A 19,972-nucleotide genomic window follows, 5' to 3' on the forward strand; every position below is an offset into this window, starting at 1 on the left:
GCACAAACTACATTTCCCAAAAATATCAAAGAGTCAAAAAGTATATTTCATCAAAACGCATTTGACTAACAAGTCGAAAAACTGATGTAAACCCTACTGACTGTCGTTAACGATTGACAAATAAATTGATCACACAGATGTAACATAAAGGATCTTTATATGAATTTAATACCAAACAGAAAACAAAATTTTTCCAAAAAGCCCAAAGGGTGAAAAAGTTTATTTTAAACTAAAACCTGCTGACTGCCATTGGAGATTGCCAAATAAATTGATCACACAGATGTGACAAAATGGATCTTTATATTAATTTAATTCCAACAAAATGAATCTTTTTATATAAATTTAATACCTAACAGAAAACAAATAAAGGCAACAGTAGTATATCGCTGTTCGAAACTCATAAATCGATAGAAAAAAACAATTCCGGGTTTATACAAACTAAAACCGAGGGAAACGCATTAAGTATAAGAGGGGAACAACGACACAACAATAAGATGTAACACACACAGAAACAAACTAAGCATTCGACAAAATCCAATGATTTTACAAACATAACATCAAAACTAAATACATGAATTTGGGACAGAAAAGTACCGTGACACGTCTTATAGTAATGTGAATTCACACTCAAATCTGAGAGGAAACAAACGACACAACATAACATAACGGTAAAATGTAACAAACACAGAAACGAATCATAATATAACGATGGCCATATCCCAGACTTGGTACAGGAATTTTTTAAAAGAAAAAACGGTGGGTTGAACCTGGTTTTATGGCATGCTAAATATCCCGCTTTAATGACAATGTTAAATATAACATTAAAATGACAATATAACATTACAGGACTATAATACAAATACATAGGAGAATATAATGGACAAAGTAACACACGAATAATAGCTAAGATACAACAAAACAGATCTTTATATTAATTTGATATCAAACAGGATACAATAAATTTGTGGCAAAGATGGTAAACCACAAACAATATGTGCTTAATTTTTTATTTATATGTTTTTACACCATGTCCGGATTTCGACAATTAATGTCTCGTCAGTGATGTTTGGGATAGATGGGTATTTGGAAGGCCATATAATTTACCTCAATTTAGGATATTGTTTGGTTCTTGCATTGTTAAAATGAATGGATGTTCTTGATCAATTGTTATTAAATTGTATTAAAACATAATACAGATCAAACATTTATTAAACTACAATTATTGAGTTATTAATTTGTTATTGAATAGATTCGTACAAATACAATGTATCATAAATTGCCTCATAAACTAAGCATAATATAAAAGTGGTCTTGGAAAATATTTGAAATAATTTTATATGATTAAAGAATATGATTCCGTTCTATAATAGTTGTAACAGCAGTGTAAGAAGGTGGTGGACCTAGTTCACCAGGTAACTCTATATCAGGTCTAAACAACAGCTTCATACGCTGGAAAGAAGAATATAAATCATAATTACATTGAAAATAGAAAGTGTCACCAAATGTCATGTGAGGATAATTTGTGTGCATAGAATGTAGTAAATGCACGTGGTTGATTAAATGTGAAGTTAAAAATAGAAAGAATAATAAACAATAAAGTTCTTTTAATTACATTGGAAAAACTGTTCTGGAAGATGAAGAAGGATATGGTTCAAAATTTATAACCACGATCTCGTCCCCTATTCTCGATTGTGGCGTCATGAAATAAAAATTATGAAAGATTCTGTTCTAAAACTGCCAACCGGATGCTACAAGTATAGTATTGTCTGCTTCAGAAATATGACAGCTGTTTTCCATTTGTTTGATGGGTCTGCTATTTTGATTTTACCATTGTGAACGGACTTTCTGTTTCAATTTTACTTAGAGTTCGGTATTTTATGTAATGTTACTTGTTTTTGCTACCGAAGCAACTGATACTTGCGGGTTTGGTTGGGTTCGTGTTGCTCTCTTTAGTTTTCCGTGTTGTGTTATGTAAACTATTCGTCTTTTGCTTTTTTTGCCATAGATCTTCAAATTGTTGTTTGACTAATGGTATAGTTTTTCTTAACGAATGTCACACCTCTTAAATTGCTGTGCAAATATACACTAAACACAACTTTAATCAAAACTACTACGATACACGCACGTACCTGTTTAAAAGTTCCTGGAGTAGTAGCAAACTTATACACCATGTATATTGGAATTATAGAGACAGACGACAAAGCCATAAATGCTCCTATAACATGAGCCCATGACGGGTAGGAATACTCGAGGTATTTGACAGGTTCAAATTTCACCAATGAAAAGATTAAAATTCCCTGAAAAAAACCCAAAGACATCTACAAATGCACACGACAACACAAAATATCCCGATATTGAGTACTTATGTTTCATATGCATTAATTTTATATTCTTAGGTAATGTAATTAAAGGGACACTAGCTGTCAAATTCATGGTCACCGATTTGACTCAATTCTCATATTTGATTTATAACAATGTAAAACATTTATCCAAACTACCAAAAGTATAAAATACACAGTATACAGAGCATGGTATATATAATATGTAGGTTCGTTTCGTGTGTATGTTAGTCCAGACGCTATCTAATTAACTATTGATTTGACCTCTGATGACCATATAAGCTATGTAAACAAAAATAACGATATTAATAGATCAAACCAACACGTACAATTGGATTTTTATAGGTCTGTTTGATTTTATCTTATAGATTAAAAAATTATGTGTCTCATTGTTTTTAACCGTATAAGAATGATTTTATATAGATCGAATCAGTAATCAAATAATTTACCGTAGTTTCTCTTTCATTGTTGACATTCTTTTTCTTTAAATAACCTGAACACGTATAAAGATGCGTTGTCAATCTCTAGCGAGGGGTTAAATTGAAGTTCACATGAATACGGATTTTACTTGCAAGTGAAACAGTAATTATCAATGTTTAATCGCTTAATTTGACAAAATTAAACCATTTTGGTTGCTAAAAGCTAATTATTATTTCACTATTTCACTTTCATTATTGATTGAACAAAAATCTTACTTAATATTTTTTTATATATCTCGTAGCTAGTGCCCCTTTAATTGTTTATTTCCAGTACTTTTGTATATTCTTAAATCTAGAACGCACAATTTTTGGCTGCCCACAAGTATATTAATGATTTCTACTCACTTTAAAGGAAGGAACAGACATATGAACTTGCGAAATTGAGCCTGATACATTTGCTTGAACCAAATAATAATAAATATTTTCTAACTTACCAAACTGAGAGCAGGTGTCGATACAACCCATGAAAACTTGAAAAATACACTTGGATAGTATCCAAACATACTCTTTAGGTTTTCAAAAAACCTATTTACACCTAAAATATGAAAAGAGTATTCTTATGAATTATTGTGATCGGGAAAACTACAAATGATCAACCAACCATTCTTTGACAACTATTCTTGCATAAGTTGTTATCAAAATGGTTTGTGAAAAGATTTGTTGATACATTTGTTTCTACAACATATATGTACTTCATCGAGTTAAAGTCAATCGTATTTTTGTTTTTATCTATACCTTATAAACTTAGTAAATAAATTGAATACATAATTTTTCGTACATATTATCAGTAACATGTGTTGTTTCTTATAACTGCTAATGAATATTGAAAAACTAAGATTGTAACACAAACGACGAGTATATAGAAAACTGACTTTAATAATGTATATTTTCTTAAATTCGGACAGAAAATTGTTCAAAGAATTTTGTAAACTGACCTTTTTTAACTTGTTTGTATAGAATTATTAGGAAAATATTGAATATATTCTCCTCCATGTAAGTTTGAAATGTAATTTTTCTAATTTTGACATAATCACTAATTATATTATTGTTATTTAAAAGAGTTCACTATTATTCATCAATGTTTGCATGATTGATTTGTGTCACTTTTATTTTGTCTTGCCTTTCATTATTCCCCCCAATAACGTCCTATATAAAAGGACCTTCATTCTATTATGGCCCATGAGCAATGTATAGGTAGGACAACTCGATGTCCACACAAAAGTTGGCTATTAAATAGTTAAATACTTACCATAGCCCCATCCAACAGCAATACACTCAAAGAATATCAGTGTAAGAAGACATAATCCACTAGCAGAATAGTAGTCAAACAGTTGAAATACATACATCCCTCCCTTGAATAAAGACGAATAAAGATTGTAAACAAACTCATCACATACACAATAGAATCTGGATAGGGTTTACAGAAATAGAGAATAATGGACCAATACTACGAAACATTGGCTAAAAAATAAAGTTTTGTATAAAAAATTCCAATCAAGGGAGCATTCTTTACATTACTGTAGTATTAAACCAATTTGTAAGACGTTTCGATCATTTGTCATATGACTTCTATACAATGGTCCTCTTGGTTAAAGTGTTCAGCTACAAACACTTTAACCAAGAGGACCATTAAATAAGAAACATAAACATGAGAAAGTGACTGAAGAATTAGGCCAAATGCCGAAACGTCTTAAAAATTGGTTTACTACTACAATAATAATGAAAAATACAGAATAGAAAAGAATTTTAAAAAAAATTGAAAATAATGGGTATTAGAATATAAAGAAAAATTAAAAATTTGGAAAAAAAGATAGAGACTACATCAATGCCAATTAAAGAATACAGGTAAGGATGTCTAAATCAAGACCCTCGTACGAGGCTTATATTTTTGTCTCATGTACAAAAGACTCTTAGATTTGTGACACTCGAGATAAGAATAGTTAAAAGGCTAAACAAACTATGCAGTTTAAAAGTATTTAAGAGCCAACGTTTCCGAAAGATTTTGACAAAAAAAAAAGAAAAGAAACCGTTCCTGTCGTAGAAAATTCATAGTATTTTAAACAATAAAGAAGTTTGTAAACTATAGAAAAGAAGATGTGGTATGATTGCCAATGAGACAACTATCCACAAAAGACTAAAATGACACAAACATTAACAACTATAGGTCACCGTACGGCTTTCAACAATGAGCAAAGCCCATACCGTATAGTCCGGTATAAAAGGCCCCGATAAGACAATGTAAAACAATTCAAACGAGAAAACTAACAGCCTTATTTATGTAAAAAAATAAACGAAAAACAAATATGTAACACATAAACCAAACGACAACTACTGAATTACAGGCTCCTGATTTGGGACAGGCACATACATAAATAATGTGGCGGGGTTAAACATGTAAGCGGGATCCCCACCCCCCACCCTAACCTGGGACAGAGGTATAACAGTACAACATAAAAACTTTTCATTTGGAGCTCATATGATTCTTTGAAGAGGTTTTTTTTTTTTTTATCTTGGTTTAATGAGTATATGAGATTTGAACATCGATAAACTATACTGATGATTGTAAGTTAATTTCAGATATCTATATGTTTAAAACCTTCATTACAAACATATAAAATCTCACCTCTGATATCATAGAGAGTCCAATGAGGTATGAAATGAAGCATACAAATCCTATAAATAATTCTCGTCGTTTGCGGAAATGATGTGGAAATTCGTCAATAATAGCTGTGAAAAATCCTTCCATTGTACAAAACTACAAAACATAATGGAAAATATCTTAAAAAATTAATTAAATTATACTGCCTTATCTAATGTTGCGATTTTCAAAAGGTTGAATACACACGCTGGTAATTGTTTCCATTTAAACTATGTCAAATGTTCTAACCACTGGGTCGATGCCACTGCTGGTGGACGTTTCGTCTCCGAGGGTATCACCAGCCCAGTAGTCAACATTTCGGTGTTGACATGAATATCAATCATGCTGTCATTTTTTTTATTAATTTCTTGTTTACAAAACTTTTATTTTTTCGAAAAACTAAGGATTTTCTTCTCCCATGCATATATTACCTTAGCCGTATTTGGCACAACCTTTTGGAATTTTTGATCCTCAATGCTCTTCAACTTTGTACTTGTTTGGCTTTATAAATATTTCGATTTGAGCGTCACTTATGAGTCTTATGTAGACGAAACGCGCGTCTGGCGTACTAAATTATAATCCTGGTACTTTCGATAACTAATATAAAGCACATACGTCTGCAGGAATTGGTAATATTGAAAACATTGTTTCCCAAATGTAGTACATTTGTCCGATACTTTGCTTAATTGTAAGAGAAATCACACATATGTAGGTTACCTAAACATGTCATTTTCGACCAGTTCTGTAATTTTATTTTAGAGATTTGTCTGTCAATAAATATTCGATATATCACGACAAGTGTCTCTACGTTTTGCATTCTTTATGGGGTTTGTTTTGTAGCAGTCAGTGTTTCTGTTGTTTTCATCTTATATACTGAGTGCAAATGAAAACGCAACACTTGGTTTTGGTTAGAGATAATAATCTTTTAAAATAAATTGATTTTGAAAATTAACAATTTTAACAAATAGAGCGATATCAAACACAAATGTTAGATTGTCATCTTTCGTGCGCAATAGGTAAACAAAACATCCAATTTCGAATCATCAGCTCACAGTCCTAACCAAAAATGTCACAATCCCGGACGTTTAATGTGATCCCGAGGAATGTTATTCCTCTTGTCACGCACAGCAAACTCAAGCTGACTTTATGATATTGGTGGTGGTTTTCATCGTCTAAACCATATCAAATCCGATTCAAAATTTGCTTGATCGGACCAAATTCCGGCGAAAAGCATGACTTTTTGCCAAGGCGGGTGCCAAATTCATTATGTACCAAAACTGACGGTTTTGGTACATAATGAATGATTTTTAGGCTACATAATTTGATGTTTACGGCTGACGGCCGTTAGATGTCTCTAAGGAAAGACTGTGGTGCTCTTTAACAATTTCTGCGCAAATGATGCGTAACTGAAATTGCTCCAAAGGTTTATACCGTAACCACCATTGAACTCTCGTGACCTTTGACCATCAGAGTCGAAATCGGATATGGTGGGGTTCGTGTTGTTTATTTCTATGTTGTGTCATGTGTACTATTGTTTGTCTGTTTGTCTTGATTCATTTTGTAACCATGGCGTTGTCAGTTTATTTTAGATATATGAGTTTGACTGTCCCTGTGGTATCTTTCGTCCCCCTTTAAAGACCAAATGTATCGGTCTTGTTGGACGTTTCTTGATTTTTGTATCCCGGGATGTGGCTTTTCATTCAATGATCAATTTTAGTTGAATTTTTGGAGGATTTGGGTTATTGTAAAGGCTTCAACTTCAATCTTCTCGTAATTGTAGGCTATGACAGGCTTCATTGGATCATGCCCAAAACTGTATGTCGCTGGTTGTCAGAAAGTCCTGGCATTTACCCAGATGTTTATTGCAGTTTCTTAACAATAAGGACAGGAAAAATCAATGACATTAGCCAAGCTTTAAATGACAAAATCGTGAAAAAGGTGCTTAGGTTGAAAAGCGGTGAACTCGGTTTATGTCCGTTCAAAATAATCCTTACTTCGCATTTGTTCCAAAAATCACTCAACCGTAAAATGTCGACAATTGTCTCAAAAGTCATTTTCAACCAACTATACAAAGTTCTTATATAGATAAAATAAAAATTATAAGATTTTTTTGTTTGAAAAACAAAAGTGTTGCGTTTTCATGGGCACTCAGTAAAGTGGATGTGTTCCCCTCAGATTTGATTTGTGACCCGGATATGTTTCAGTTGAATTGATCTATGACTATTGAACAGCAGTTTACTACTATTGCCTTTATTTGTGACTGTCATAAGGTACCCCAAATATAAAAAAAGTTGAAAAAAAATACTGAGGAAACTTCTAACCGGAAAGTCCCTAAGCATATGGCAAAATCAATCGCTCAAACACATCAAACGAAAAAGTTTTTGGCATCAGGACTGGCGTCATTTTGAACATGTGTGCGATGGGGATGTTGGCCGTTATAATTATAACTGATTTAGTATCACATATAAGTGTCACCACACAGATATATAAATGAACTGAGTGTATGATATGAGACGAATAACTGGACACTTAGTTGACGATTTAATCCCGAAACAACTGTTTATAGATGAACTGATCGTAAATAATTGACCTGGTTAAGGTTTATGACCCCCTCTGTGGCCTGTGAATTATGAACTTTTCAAACTGCAATAGTATCAAAACAGCAAAGATAATAAATGATAAAGATTGGCCATTTTGTACATATACCAAGGGGAAACTTCGTGCAAAGCATAATTATTTAGTTTCATTGCATTTAATAGAAAATGGGAATTCGGTGAAAATAAAATGAACATTAAACCCCGCCTAGTCAATTGAAATAAATCAAATATTAACAACTATCCTATCAATAGGCAAGATTGCAATAGATGAATAAATAATTGTTTTATTAAACGTTAATACCTGACTATCCATTCCCAGCATGATTATCATCAGGAAAAATAGAAAAGCCCAGAGTGGTGATAACGGAAGCTGGATAACAGCACTCGGATACGCCAGAAACGCTAGACCAGGACCTAAAACAAGTCATACAGTTTAAATATCCATGACCGAAATATATTTTGCTTATTCATCTATGGACAACTGCAAGAAAAGTCTGATTAAAACCTTCTCCACTATTCACCTACCAACGCAAGTGGATGGGAGATGGTTCTTGAAAAATGATTTTTAATTTTTCATGAAAAGCTATTCATTGCTACGGATAGTACAAGCAAATTAACTAGTATATGCATGTTCTTGTATCAAAATGACTTCCATTTCTTAAACTGAGCAATGAAATACGTTTAACACACATTACTAACTGTTCTTGGTATAAGTATACAAAAATACAAAAAGAAGCATCGTTAGAGAATGTGAGTTTGATCGTCTATGCTGACAAAAATACTTCGTTGTTTCTACTACTATTTGATAATTATATAACTTGTGTGCTGTAAGAGACATCTCTAATTAACAAACACATTAATGTGATAACACTAGAATGGCTTGTGAATACATGTAAATACTACCAGAAACGTTATCTGAAAGGAAAGTTCATTGTCCTTTCAAATACAGTGAAGTGAAAAAATATTGGCATTTCTTCAAAACTCTAGAATATATTTTTCTAGCATGATTTAATCTCATATCTTAGACAAACAGGTTTTAGACAGTAACTGTTTATGACATTAATTGAACATATGAAACAGTTGTAAACGAAACAAATGAGGCATTGGGCTTACACTTTTCAATGTAAAATTGAGAATGGCAATAGGGAATGTGTCAAAGAGACAACAATCCGACCATAGTAGTTAACATTGTATAAATTTATCTAAAATACAAATGACACACACAATATCTTTATATTTTTTTCACAAGAAAATATCTTGATGTTTGATGAATCGACATGAAATACTTGCAAATTATGATTCATTACGATACATTAGAATGCAGTAAATAAATATAACCTCAAGTTAATTCAGATATACCTGACGCAGCTACTTCTGATACTGGTTTATTTTGTTCATGTGCCATAAATCCAACAACTGAGAAAATTACAAATCCAGAAAACATACTTGTAAAACTGTTCAATACCGATATCATACAGGCATCTCTGTAAAATTTAATAAATACATATAAATATACAAACTATGAGATGTTTTTTTAAAATAGCTTAGTTATAATTAGTTTATCGATAGTTATAAGTCATCAATCATTTTTTTATTACACAACTTAAAATTTATTTCAAATGAAAGATCGCACGATTTCCTTTGTGTGTTGACAGACTAGCATCTCATGTAATGCATGGATCAACCTCCAAGCAAATCCAGACTTTGTCCAAATGTCATGGAACAATCGGAAATCAGACGATCTTTTTAAACAATAAAAGACATCGGAAACTTGTCACTTGTGAGTGAAACAAATAAATACATCATAAATCGTGCAAAATAAAATTTTGTTCTGTTGATTTTAGTCGTTCTTCCTCGAAACAGTTTTATTTAATTTTGGGATCGTACCTATGTTAATAAAGAAAAATCACATAATACGGGAAAAAACCAAGCGCATAATGGTATTAGTTTCATAAATGTCAAGGTCAGTGGGATGTTTGATGTGCTCGAAAATTCCAAAAAGTATGTCATTGATTGAAAGGATGCTGATGAAGTTATGTTTAAGATTAAGCGGCAAATTTAATAAATTTTCAGACAAGAAAAGATATCAAACAAAAACTATTTGAAATATGTATAAAACCAAGCGATTTTTTTTTATCTTGCCACATTCGTTATAACCTTTTAAAGCTTTCTTGTTATTATTTTTTGTTTATAGTGGCATGGTATGTCATGATTCGAACCAATTTGTAGCACGAAACCTACATACCTGTATACATTATTATTGTATTTATTGTAGCTACCAAGGGCTATCAGTGAACCTAAGCCCAATCCATAAGAGAAAAATATCTGAGTTGCAGCATCTATCCATACCTGTAAAAAATAACTCAAAGCAATTACTCTATTCTTTATATAGGACTTCATGAGCCAATGCAATGATGTGTGTGGTTCCAAATTGTACAGATTAGAATGACTGAGACCTTATTAATTGAGAGAAGATAGATTTTTAAGAGCAAAGCCAGGAATATATAGACGATGAATGACAGACTCAAAACAAAACATACGTGTTCTCTGATGCGCATACCATTTTGCAATGACTTATATACAGCTAGCCAATAATCAAATTTACTAGTATTTAAATTTATTTATATTTACCTTTGAATCTCTTAACTTGTTGATATCAGGTAATAAATAGAACTTGATGCCTTCACTTGCTCCTGGTAACGTCACACCTCTAATGAGTAGAACTATCAGTAAGATGTATGGAAATGTTGCAGTAAAATATACTACCTAGTAAAACGAAAATACATATGACCACAGTTAATCAATATTTTTTTGAGATATTTATCAAATATGTGTATGTTTTGAATAATTCATTTGGGGGGATAATTGTCTTAACTAAACTTGCATTGATTCATCTTTGATACTCTAGCTTTAATGAGTTTGTCATTTTGTTTTGATTTGTTTGAGTCTGTTTAATTTATGCAGAAAACTACACATCTCCTTTTATGTATTAAAACAGGGTAGTTGTTTCACCATTACTCATCTTTTATATAAAGAAGTGTACTTTCAAAGAAAATCAAATACATATAAAAAAAAAATGTGGTTAACCTTTGTTTTTAGTTTCTCTGTAATATATTGGTTTGTGCGTGTGTTCGTGTGTGATTGATATATCTTTGTATTTAATTTTATTTGACCGACTTCATAGATTTTACATAGGATATTATCATTATTCTGAAATCCTTACACCTTGAAAGTAACAGATTTTTTATTGAGGTTTGTGCTGCTCAGACTTTTTTGTTTTCTGTTTCGTAGACTGTTGCTTCTTTTTTGTAGTATTTTTGTTTTTAGCTTTTGTCATGACCTTGTCAATTTGTCTTCAACTGATGAGTTACATTATTTAAAAACCTGATCCATATTTATTTGAAGACTATGCCAACCAAAATGATAGAAGTATATATATGTCTTTTAAATAATGGTCAACGTAACCCTTGCAGAAATGAAACAGAATATGTATTATGTATTATGTTTGATTTCGATTTACAATTTCACGCAAACAAGCTATTTAAAAACTATGTATTTTATTATGTAATTTTCATTGATATCGTCTGCAGGTATGCACGTCTTTTATTACACACATATAATACCAGAATAGTATTACCTTTCCCGTCCATTTGACTCCTTTCCATATACAGAAATAGCACAGAACCCAAATCAGAAGCAAGCATAAAGCAAGTTGCCATCTGATGTCACCGGGCTCATCCACACCTGAACTTATCTGCAGTACGTGGCGTCTATCATATACAAAAAAATAAGGTTACAAATAATCGTAATTTCAATCTGAAATGTCAAAAAAAAAAATAACAGAAAAACAGAGGAAAGTTCAAAGCGGTAAGTCCCTACATAATCAAATGGTAAAATCAAACGTTAATACACATCAAACAAATGGATAAAAACTGTCATATTCATGACTCGGTTAAGGCATTTTCTGATGTAGAAAATGGGGTATTTGGATTTATAGCTAGCCAAACCTTGACTTGTAAGACGGTCTAGCTAATAGCTAGTATCAAAAATAAAAATTCAATTATCAAAATATTCAGATGTGACATTTGTGGTATTATTTGAAAAGGTGTCATTTTTAAATGCTTGAATATGCTTATCCTTGTTTACTTGTTCAATCAGTGAGTATAGTAAGTGCTTTTGAGATTAACCATTTATTGATTTTAGTAAATTAGTGGCTTAAGCAATTTATATTATTATAAAACCTTTAGTTTACATCCGAATTTAAAAGGTGTCTTAATATGAAACTATCAGCCATTACTTACTCCCAGAATTCTCTTACAGGTGAAGTAGAATTTAGCGCATTTGTTGAGCATTCAGACATATTGGAAGACATGTTCATGCCTACTGTCCAAGTTGTTCCATTCGTACAGTTAGCAAGTTTCTGGTACTTTGCAATACAACTTGCAGTGTTCCACTCATTATCGCATGTGGACCAAGGTAGGATGGATGTAAAAGATCGGAAGAGGTAGTATACTGCCCAGGCCAAAATGACGATATAATAGCAATTCAACCAGGCGGCCATTACAGCTGAAGCATAACCAACTCCTACAAGAATTCCAATAAACACGTTTTGGAACAAACTAACTTTGAAAATTTTGAAATTTAATTATCCATTATATTCTTAGACGTTTAACATTACCATGTCGATTTCTGGCCAAACTCTTTTTTTTTAAATCACAATTTCGTCCTCCTTTCATTGTATATGACAATAATGAAAACATTTGTCTATTGCTTTAGACACATGATCTTACCTTATATTATATGATAAGGTAATTTTAGAGGGAATTTATGCTTAAAACTAAATGAATTAAAAAAAAATAAAAAAAATAACTTATTCCCAGTCAGAAATCACACAAACCAGTTTCAAAGGAATATAATTTAACAATAGTTATAACAGTATATTGTTTGTAAATTGTATAGTTCAATGTCTCTTCAGTGATGCTTCAATATCTACAAACTGTGTCTTATGAATTTGTTTTGGAAGCTTATAACTTTGAAATATTTGTTTACAATAATGACACACCTTGTAAACGGATTTTAATCGGGTTTAGTATACTCTTGTAAAATGGATACCAATTACAACATCAAACCTTAAAATCATATTTGACTGAAACTATTGGGGAAAAAAGTAAAATCACAAAAATACTGAACGCCGAGAAAAATCACAAAGGAAAGTCCCTATATTTTATTTTGTACGTAATCGAATTATCCAAAGCATCCGATACCCTACCATACAAATAGGTAACAGGATTGTAATCTAATATAACAGACGTGCGTTTCGTCTACATAAGACTCGTCAGTTACGCTCATATCAAAATATTTATAAAGCCAAACAAGTACAAAATTGAAGAGCATTGAGGATTCGAAATTCCAAAAAGTTGTGCAAAATACGGCTATAGTAATATATGCCTGGGATAAGAAAATCCTTAGTTTTTCGAAAATTTCAGAGTTTCGTAAACCGAAAATTTATAAAAATGACCACATTATTGACATTCATGTAAACACCGAAATGTTGATTACTGGGTTGGTGATACCCTCCGGGATGAAACGTCCACCAGCAGTGGCATCGACACAGTGGTGTAAATAGTTATCGAAATTACCAGAATTATAATTTAGTTCGCCAGACGCGCGTTTCGTCTACATAAGACTCGTTAGTGCCGCTCATATCAAAATATTTATAAAGCCAAACAAGTACAAAATTGAAGAGCATTGAGGATCTAAAATTCCGAAAAGTTGTGCCAAATACGGCTAAAGTAATCTATGCCTGGGATAAGAAAATCCTTAGTTTTGCGAAATATTCAGAGTTTTGTACAAGTTTTGTATACAGGAAATTTATATAAAAAAGGCCGCATTATTGATATTCATGTCAACACCGACATGTTGACTACTGGGCTCTCGTCGACGAAAATTGAAAAGTTATGGAAAGATTGTATGACGAACTGTTCCTAACTAAATATATGATAAATTGCCAAATGCGAGTTATAAAAGAAGGCGAATACTCGAAAAATTACATGTTAAATAATGAATCCGTCATATTCTGAATGTGCCTGTCTCAAGTCAGGATCGAGGAATGCAATGGTTGTCGTGTGTTGCTGTGTTTTATATTTGTTTTTCGTTCATTATATTGTACATAAATTAGGACGACACTTTTCTCGTTTTTATTTTTTAACATTTATCTTTTCAATATTAAACCAGATGCTCCGCAGAGCGCAGCTTTATACGACAGCAGAGTTCGAACCCTGAACAGTTGGGGCAAGTATAGACACAACATTTAAGCTTGATACAGCTTTAAATTTGGATTGTGATTAAATAGTTGACACAACATAGGTTTCTGACACAGAATTAATATTAAGATATTTTTTGTTTGCCTTTGAGCAGTTCACTTTGCTGTTGAAAATTAATCCTTTCAAAAAATGTTTGAAGAAATTTTTCTTTCTATTTATGAAATCTAAAATGAGAAAAATTGAAACCCCCCCCCCCCCCCCCCCCTTCCATTTTTCTTCACATCCTCCTTTCTCTTATTCCAAAACTGATCTCAATTCAAATTTCTAATTGAGTTTACAACAATAACTACTCATTTCAATACATCATAAAATATTAAAATGTAAAAAAAGTGCTTGTTATCACTGAATGGTAAAGATTGTTTTAATTTATCAGTTAGTAGTAAAAGGGAATATACATTGTATATTGTATAAAACAATGATTTAAGTTGATTCAACTACTATTCTGGACAAAGAAAGATAACTCCAATTGAAAATTTCTTGCTATTGCGCAATATTGTGCAATTAGATATTTCTTGCTATTGCGAAATACTGTGCAATTGAAAATACTTGCTATTGCACAATACTGTGCAATTGAAGATGTCTTGCGTTTGCTGAATACTGTGCAATTGAAAATTTCTTGCTATTGCACAATACTTAATATAGGAATTTTGGATCCTGATTTGGACCAACTTGAAAACTGGTCCATTGATAAAAAATATAAGTACATGTTTAGATTCAGCATATCAAAGAAGCACAAGAATTCAATTTTTGTGAAAATCAAACTTAGTTTAATTTTGGACTTTTTGGACTTTAATGTCGACCAATTTGAAAACTGGACCAAAAATTGAGAATCTACATACATAGTTAGATTTGGCATATCAAAGAACCCCAATTATTCAACTTTTGGTGTAATCGAACAAAGTTTAATTTTGGTACCCGATTTGGACCAACTTGAAGGCTGGGCCAATGATAAAAAATCTAAGTACATTTCTAGATTCAGCATATCAAAGAACCCCAAGGATTCAATTTTTGTTAGAATCAAACTTAGTTAAATTTTGGACCCTTTGGACCTTAATGTAGACCAATTTGAAAACGGTACCAAAAATTAAGAGTCTACATTCACAGATAGATTTGGCATATCAAAGACTCCCAATTATTCAATTTTTGATGAAATCAAACAAAGTTTAATTTGGTACCCTTTGGGCCACTTATTCCTAAACTGTTGGGATAAAAACTCCAAAAATCAATCCCAACCTTCCTTTTATGGTCATATCCTTGTGTTTAAATTTCATAGATTTCTATTTACTTATACTAAATTTATGGTGCAAAAACCAAGAAAAATGCTTATTTGGGCTCCGTTTTGGTCCCTAATTCCTGAACTGTTGGGACTTCAACCCCCAAAATCAATCCCAACGTTCCTTTTGTGGTCATACACCTTGTGTCATAATTTCATAGATTTCTATTAACTTAAATTAAAGTTATAGTGCGAAAACCAAGAAAATGCTTCTTTGGGCCCTTTTTGGCCCCTAATTCCTAAACTGTTGGGACCAAAAACTCCCAAAATCAATCCCAACCTTCCTTTTGTGGTCATAAACCTTGTGTTTAAATTTCATATATTTCTATTATACTGAAGTTATAGTGTGAAAACCAAATGTCTTCGGACGACGACGATGACGACGACGCAGACGACGACGCCAACGTGATACCAATATACGACCAAAAGTTTTTCAATTTTTGCGGTCATATAAAAATGAACGAAATACAAATATGTAACACAAAAACAAAAAACAACCACTGAGAAACAGGATCCTAACTTGGGAACATGTTAGACCATTTATAGCTGACTTTTCAGTATGAGCTTCGCTTATCGTTGAAGGCCGTACGGTGACCTATTTTAGATTATGTCTGTGTCATTTTTGTTGTTGTGTAGAGTTGTCTTATTGGAAATTACACCACATTTTCTCTAACAATGAGTAAATAAACTCAGTGTTGAATATTACCTTTGAAAATGGGGGTTATTTTCCATACGCTTAGCCCACCAATACTTAACCATTGTCCCAACGCTAGTTCCATAAAGTACATTGGCAGCCCTGCAAAAAGTGCAGTGAGCAGGTATGGTATCAGAAATGCCCCTGAAAGACAACAACATACTTATAACAACTTAATAATGTGGGAAAAGCATTAGTACATATGTAACCTTTGAATCGAAATAATAGAAAGGTTTGATTTGTGTGTTTTTTCTTATTGACTTTTGCCAAGATAAAGAACAGCAATTCAAATGCATTTGGAGTTGTAGTTAGTTTATCATTTATAACCTTAGATTTTAAATAAGGCATTTTACTATGATAGCAAAAAACAAACGAAGCAGCTTGACACTAAGTCAGTAAGTCAGTCAGTAAAACGTTATTTGGATTCCGCATATTGACAAACAGTATAAACATAAGCTCTAATGAGCTTTTCATCGAATATAAAAGAGAAGACATCAAGATTAATGATTTGGCACGTCTTAGTCAGACTATGTTTCATCAAAGCATTTATGTCGTCACTTTCTCACGCGCACAAGTGTTGTCTATTACAATAAGGTTCATCTTTCAAGGGTTAAATTCCTAGGTAATAGTACTGTAGTATACACAATGTACTCAGTTGTACTGCAGGGTAATACTTTTGGACTTATTCGTACATTAGTACATCTAAAAATTCCTTGCAATGGTAAATAACTTAAAAGTGATAGTTGCTTAAGGGTTATATGAAAACAGTATGAACAAAACTAATCTCGTTTGATTTGATATTACACTACAAAGTCAATGTGACTGTCGTCCTGATTGTATATATACCATTGGACATGCGTTTCCCCAATGATGCCGAAACAAGAGGGATACAAAGTTAAAATATATATTTCTTTTAAAGGTGGGTGAAAGGCTTGCAATATTAAACTTGACCATTCTTCCCAATCAATTAATCGGGAAATTTGTGCAAGGTCAATAATAAGATTAAAAGTAGATATATTTGTTTTATTAATTCTCTTATATAGTTTTTTGTCTTTAGCATAAATCAGGTTGTTCTCTCTTTGCTTATATTGTTAAGTTTGTCTTTGCTTTTCTTCATATTTGTTTTTTTTTCTCTCCAACTCAAAGCATATTCAGCCGCAATATGAAGACACTAAAAATATTAAATATTAAATATACAAACCCCCTCCATTTTTATAGCATAGGTACGGAAATCTCCAAACATTTCCTAGTCCAATACAAAATCCAATACATGATAAAGCAAATTCTGCTTTGTTCGCCCATTGAACCCGCACTTCCTCCTTTACATCTTCGTTCGTATCAGAAATTGTTTCTGTTTCAAATTTATATTTTTCAGTCTCCATGACAGTATCAAAAACAAAGCTATGTTTACTGATGCACTTTAATATCAGATATTATTAAGAGGTAAGATACTGAAGGTTGTTAACCGTTTGAAAATGATTATATCCTACATTTGCTTTACACTTAACATAACCTATATTCATCTTTTTGTATACTATTTTCATGAAAGTCAAGTCTTAAGATGATATTATTATGAACGATACTATATTCCTGCAGGTAAAACACGTTGATCTTGAAAATATTTCAACACACAAAAAGAATTCCTAATAAATAGAAGACAGCTTAGATCAAGGGTTCAAATAAGAACATATTTATATCTAATCAACTGAACACTTATGGTAGAAGAGTTGTTCCTATTACTTAAAATGTCCACGCTGGAAGATTAAGATTTAACCTTGACCCCATAAACCGACCGAGTTATTATAGTGATTTCATGAAAAGTACTATATATTAAAAAAGCTCAAGTGTCATAAGTTTTCGTGTTGCATCTTCCTTAGGATACACGGATGTTTCATATTATATTTCGTTTCTTGAAGTTTAAACAAACTAGAAAATAATTAACAGTATTATGTTACTAGCATGACACCATTGCATTATACCCAAAAACACATAGAAGTTCAAGTGTCAATACTATATGCAGTTTTAAAAAAACGTAATTTTTTCGCGCTTAATATCAATGCCTCTTCCTTAAATTAAAGTTGATAATAAATATATATATATATATATATTATATCTTTTAAACTTTTGAACCTTTCAATGAAAACTAATTCCAAACTGTAACATTTATTCAAGAGTTGTACAAGATTTTATTTTTAGTTCTATCTGGTCAAAAACATGACGGTCAAATGCAAATTGGTGTTCTTGTAACATATGCATTGGAAGATGGAACAAAGGGATGATTGCATTGTTACCTCCCAACTCAATTTTATAATCAGTTTAGAATTATATATTTAAAAAAATTGAAGAATTGTTAATTGTCTTGTGTCCATTGATAATAACAAAGATATGAGGAAAAACAATTTAAATTAACTGCATCCGTTTTAAAGTCATCAGGAGAATTGGTTGACCGATACGATGTGTCTTGGTATTAAAGCTTACTTAAGATATGTGTTCGCGTTCATCGATCTTTAGATATCATTATGTGTGTTGTCGTCTGATCCGTAACGGTGTTAGTACGATGACATTAACAAGATATGATCTACATACACGTTTTATAATCATTTGAAATCTGCATTCAATTTTCAGTTGACGTGGTTGTTCTTTAATGACGATTTTTACATGCGTGTGTATTAATGCCCGTGGTTGAAGATACACATAGACCAAAGTAGAGATTCTAGGCTTTTTTTTATATTTTCAAATATCATACAAAGTCATATGTGCCGTGATGTTCTTGACTAGTTATAGTTTGTATTAATTACAATATATTTTAAGGAGTATAAGTTAACGAAGTATGTAATAATGAAACCCATATTGCTTTTGAAAAAAATATCCCGTTTGTGATAGATTTAATTAAAAGACACGTAATTATGATATTTTCGATAAATTTTACAAACGTCTTATTTGTCAGTATTTTCCAGTTACTACGGTTTAGGTTGTTTGTTTTTATGTGTGTTTACTGTTTGACCTGACATGATCTTGCCTGTATTACATATATTCTATTTTAATTTTCTATATGTATAAAGTAACATCAGAAAAATACTGAACCCCGGGGAAAATTCAAAAAGGAAAGTCCCTTATCAAATAGCATGTATGTTAAAGTTAGAAAATACAAATAATGACACAAATACAAACACAATTCCATTTTAATATTCTTGTCATGGTCAGAAAATACATAATACACTCACAAACTCAATCCAAATTTTATATTCTTGAACGTGATTATAAATAAAACAATTCTAATTTATTTTTATAAATTTACCTGTTATAAAAAATACGTCATTTTTTATGACGTTGATCCATTCATATGACGTGCTGTTCGTAATTCATTTGTGGTGTCCTGGTGTGCTGTCGTAAATTCATGGGAGGTGCAGGACGTTTCCGTTGTTATTCTAAGGTCTCCATGTCGTAATGTTTTATTATCTTACTAATATTTTTAATGTTATTCCCTATGTTCTTACGCTTGTGTGTGCTGTATTCTTGTCGCGTAGTGTTGTCATTTTAGCGTTTTTATGTAACATTGCCATATAAGCGGGAGGTTTGGTTAGCATACAAAACATGTTCAACCGTCCCCAATATGTTTTCTAAAAATG

The 19,972-nt window shown here is 31.8% G+C and overlaps 1 protein-coding gene across 1 annotated transcript; it reads right to left on the reverse strand.

The window, feature by feature from the left end:
• Positions 1-911: 911 nt before the first annotated feature.
• On the reverse strand, positions 912-18,065 carry LOC134728252 (sodium- and chloride-dependent GABA transporter 1-like). The gene is made up of 13 exons (XM_063592797.1): positions 17,545-18,065; positions 16,356-16,487; positions 12,355-12,637; positions 11,691-11,823; positions 10,685-10,819; positions 10,299-10,402; positions 9,413-9,537; positions 8,355-8,467; positions 5,442-5,573; positions 4,068-4,170; positions 3,253-3,353; positions 2,130-2,297; positions 912-1,449 (listed from the first exon to the last, which is right to left on the reverse strand). The coding sequence occupies exons 1-13, from the start codon at positions 17,723-17,725 to the stop codon at positions 1,342-1,344; spliced, it is 1,818 nt and encodes a 605-aa protein (XP_063448867.1). The 5' UTR covers positions 17,726-18,065; the 3' UTR covers positions 912-1,341.
• Positions 18,066-19,972: the final 1,907 nt, after the last annotated feature.

The sequence above is a fragment of the Mytilus trossulus genome, chromosome 1 (assembly GCF_036588685.1).
Source record: "Mytilus trossulus isolate FHL-02 chromosome 1, PNRI_Mtr1.1.1.hap1, whole genome shotgun sequence".
NCBI classification, from domain to species: Eukaryota; Metazoa; Mollusca; class Bivalvia; order Mytilida; family Mytilidae; genus Mytilus; species Mytilus trossulus.

Bases quoted from the DNA above. Each gene is read 5' to 3' on its own strand.
- LOC134728252 (XM_063592797.1), bottom strand. From the start codon at position 17,725: ATGGAGACTGAAAAATATAAATTTGAAACAGAAACAATTTCTGATACG. The intron at 9,538-10,298 runs GTATGTAGGTTT...TAAATTTTACAG, and splicing joins TACAATAATAATGTATACAG to AGATGCCTGTATGATATCGG. The intron at 4,171-5,441 runs GTGAGATTTTAT...TCTTTATTCAAG, and splicing joins GACTCTCTATGATATCAGAG to GGAGGGATGTATGTATTTCA.